The sequence below is a fragment of the Hoplias malabaricus genome, chromosome 13 (genome assembly GCF_029633855.1).
Source record: "Hoplias malabaricus isolate fHopMal1 chromosome 13, fHopMal1.hap1, whole genome shotgun sequence".
Lineage (NCBI taxonomy): Eukaryota > Metazoa > Chordata > Actinopteri > Characiformes > Erythrinidae > Hoplias > Hoplias malabaricus.
The window spans coordinates 22,016,761-22,020,911 of NC_089812.1; the positions used below are offsets into that span (position 1 = coordinate 22,016,761).

Below are 4,151 nucleotides of genomic sequence, written 5' to 3' on the forward strand. Positions count from 1 at the left end.
TTAGACCTGAGTGACCCGTGGTTCTCCTAGAAAGATGTTTCCCCTCCTCTGTTCTCCTGCGTGAATTCCAGCCAACAGTGTACCATTCAAAGGAACGCAGATGTCCCTGCACTCCCCATCCAGTGGAAAATAATCCCGCTCTCCCCCAACTCTTTCTCCCTCTCCTCCTTCTCCATCCCCTTCTCCGTCGCTCTCCTCCTTCTCCCACAGCGAGGTGTTGACGTGAGTGTACTCCTGGCTGTCCTCGCACTCCATCTCCCTGTGGTAGAAGTAGCTGAAGTTGGACACTATGACGGGGACGGGCAGGGAGATGGTCAGCACCCCGGCGATGGCGCACATTGAGCCCACCAGCTTTCCCCCCACCGTCTCTGGGTACATGTCTCCGTAGCCCACTGTTGTCATGGAGACCACGGCCCACCAGAAGGCCTCGGGGATGCTGGTGAAGGCTGTATCAGGGTTGTCCACCTCAGCGAAGTACACGGCACTGGAGAAGATGATGACGCCGATGAAGAGGAAGAAGATGAGCAGTGCCAGCTCCCGCAGGCTGGCCTTCAGTGTCTGGCCCAGGATCTGCAGACCCTTAGAGTGGGAACAGATGTGGGTCATTGATAAGATTAGACTTCACTGATATAGGAATAAAGCAGTGAGACATAATACGCATGAACATAACAAGCAGAAAACATCACGAGTTGTACACTGAAGTTTAGGTAGTTAGCTGTGCATTTCCAGTTCCACCTTAAATGCTGAAGCAATTACAGTCTAGCACCTGAGGCTACTGCAGCGTTTAAAGGCGAAGTTCACAAAGGAAATCAAAAAACACTTTTTATAAAATCAGAAGGTGTTTCGAAACCGGTCTAATGTGTTTACAAAGCTCCAGTGTCTGTAAATGAGTACAAATACAAACTGTCTGTCCAGCATGCTTTCACGCTTTTTTGAAAAGCACAAACCGAAATGAGGATATTGCTCTATTCCTGCTCCATAGGTGGTTAGTACTGACTTTTTGCTGTTTTAGAACAACGTGGAAATGTCTACAAACTCGGGAGACGGCTAACTGCATTAGTGACAGTGCTACAAAACTAAACTAAACTCAAGTTTCAAATGTCACTCAGACACTCACCCAGTCTCTCACACACTCACCCAGTCAATCACACACTCACACCTTTCCACAATTTCACACACTCACCCAGTCTCTCACACATTCACCCACTCACCCAGTCTCTCACACACTCACCCAGTCTCTCACACACTCACCCAGTCAATCACACACTCACACACTCACACCTTTCCACAATTTCACACACTCACCCAGTCTCTCACACTTTCACCCACTCACCCAGTCTCTCACCCACTCACCCAGTCTCTCACACACTCACCCAGTCTCTCACACACTCACCCAGTCTCTCACACACTCACCCAGTCAATCACACACTCACACCTTTCCACAAATTCACACACTCACCCAGTCTCTCACACACTCACTCAGTCTCTCACACACTCATCCAGTCTCTCACACATTCACCCACTCACCCAGTCTCTCACACACTCACCCAGTCTCTCACACACTCACCCAGCCAATCACACACTCACACACTCACACCTGTCCACAGTTTCACACACTCACCCAGTCTCTTACACACTCACCCAATCCCTCACACACTCACCCAATCCCTCACACACTCACCCAGTCACTCACACACTCACCCAGACACTCACACACTCACCCAGACACTCACACTCTCACCCAGTCCCTCACACACTCACCCAGTCCGTCACACACTCGCCCAGTCCCTCACACACTCACCCAGTCACTCACACACTCACCCAATCTCTCACACACTCACCCAGACACTTACACACTCACCCAGTCAATCACACACTCACCCAGACACTCACACACTCAACCAGTCTCTCACACACTCACCCAGTCACTCACACACTCACCCAGTCACTCACACACTCACCCAATCACTCACACACTCACCCAGTCACTCACACACTCACCCAGTCCCTCACACACTCACCCAGTCACTCACACACTCACCCAATCACTCACACACTCACCCAGTCACTCACACACTCACCCAGTCCCTCACACACTCACCCAATCACTCACCCAGTCACTCACACACTCACCCAGTCACTCACACACTCACCCAATCACTCACACACTCACCCAGTCATTCACACACTCACTCAGTCACTCACACACTCACCCAGACACTCACACACTCACCCAGTCAATCACACACTCACCCAGACACTCACACACTAACCCAGACACTCACACACTCACCCAGTCACTCACACACTCACCCAGTCACTCACACACTCACTCACACACTCACCCAGACACTCACACACTCACCCAGACACTCACACACTCACCCAGTCTCTCACACACTCACCCAGTCACTCACACACTCACCCAGTCACTCACACCTCAGAGAGTTTGGGTCACAGAAAGCTTTATTCTAGATACTGGAACTTTTCTTGTTCCAGATTTGATGACCACTCTAAATTCAGTGCGGTTTGATGCTGGACGGTTAGTTGTGAAACACTAAGAGCCACTCCTGCTCATCCCACATCAGTCCCTGACCTCAGGCTGGAGTAGGAGATTCTCTAAACCGGGGCACACCACTGTCCTAAAGACTCATAAATGTGGACTTTAGAATTAAATGCTCATCCTACCTTGGAGTGGCGAGACAGCTTGAAGATCCTGAAGACTCGGACCAGACGAATGACCCTGATGATGGCCAGGGACGTGCTGGTCCCTCCTCCTTTGGATTTGGCTAGCTCCGTTCCCACCGTGACGAAGTAGGGAATGATGGCGAAGAAGTCGATAACGTTCATGACGTCTTTGAAGAAGTGCATCTTGCTCGGGGAGCAGCTGAAGCGCATCAGGAGCTCGAAGGAGAACCAGCAGATACACATGGTCTCCACCAGGAAGAAGGGATCCTGGAAGGGGGAGGGGGCTGTATGCTGCGTGCCTGTGGAGTTTGTGTTGGAGGATTGTTGCTGTTGGGGAGGTGGTAAAAAGCAGGAGGATGGGGAAGGAAAGAAAGAGAACAAGAGAGACAGAGGGTTTAGAATGGGAAAGACAGGAAGACTACTTTTAAAAGGACAAATGTAAGAAAAATGGAGGTCTGGAAGAAGACAGAAAGAAAAGAAGGAAAGGAAAGGATGTAAGGACCAAAGAAAGAGGGATAACTAAATAAAACAGACACAATGAGGGATGGGAAAATGTGGTGAAATGGGGGGGCAGAGTTGAGAAAGAGAGAGTGATAAGGGAAGGAGAGAAAAGTAGTGGATTAATGGAAAAATGAGTGGAGGAGAAGGAAATGAAAGGGAAGGATGTGAAGTTTGTTTGAAATCCATCCCTTGTCACGGGAACATCTCAGACGCCTAACACCACACTCTACTCTTTCAGACACAGATAGAGTTCTCTCTCACACTCATGCACATGCACAACGTTCCTGACACACACACACACATACACACTGAAGCATATACACTTACAGCCTCTCTGTGGCCCGTTACCTCATCTATCGCCAAACTACTATTCTGAACTTGCCTGCAGCTAAATGGGATTGGTTCCTGAGGTGTGTGATGTCACACAGCTCCAGGGACCTGAAGGTTGTGGGTTCGAGTCCCGCTCCAGGTGACTGTCTGTGAGGAGTGTGGTGTGTTCTCCCTGTTTCTGTGTGGGTTTCCTCCGGGTGACTGTCTGTGAGGAGTTGGTGTGTTCTCCCCTTGTCTGTGTGGATTTTCTCCCTGTGCTCCGGTTTCCTCCCACGCTCCAAAAACACACATTGGTAGGCGGATTGGAGACTCAAAAGTGTCCGTAGGTGTGAGTGAATGTGAGTGTGTGTCGCACTGTGAAGGACTGGCGCCTCCTTTAGTGTGTGTTCCTGCCTTGCGCCCTCAATTTCGGGTAGGCTCCGGACGTACCGCAACCCTGAAATTACCTTTTGCTGATACAGAAGGATCACCTTATATTTAATTGGTTTAACAGCGTTATTTGACATTGTACTTCACCCACTGACTATTGCAGAAGCTCCGCCTTCACTGTGTGTTTTCAGTAATGAGCACAGCATAGAGAAATGTGATCCTTCATGTTATCCTACTTTGGACAATGTCCTCTTTTTAGGGTG

The 4,151-nt window shown here is 49.8% G+C and overlaps 1 protein-coding gene across 1 annotated transcript in view; it reads right to left on the reverse strand.

Annotated features, from left to right (window-relative positions):
* kcna7 (potassium voltage-gated channel, shaker-related subfamily, member 7) overlaps window positions 1–4,151 on the reverse strand; it is an 8,034-nt gene continuing 3,883 nt past the window's right edge. Inside the window, exons 3-4 of the mRNA XM_066642197.1 lie at window positions 2,689–3,015; window positions 1–579 (exon numbers count right to left, since the gene is read on the reverse strand). Coding sequence (XP_066498294.1) covers window positions 1–579; window positions 2,689–3,015 — 906 coding nt within the window. The remainder of the gene's footprint in view (window positions 580–2,688; window positions 3,016–4,151) is intronic.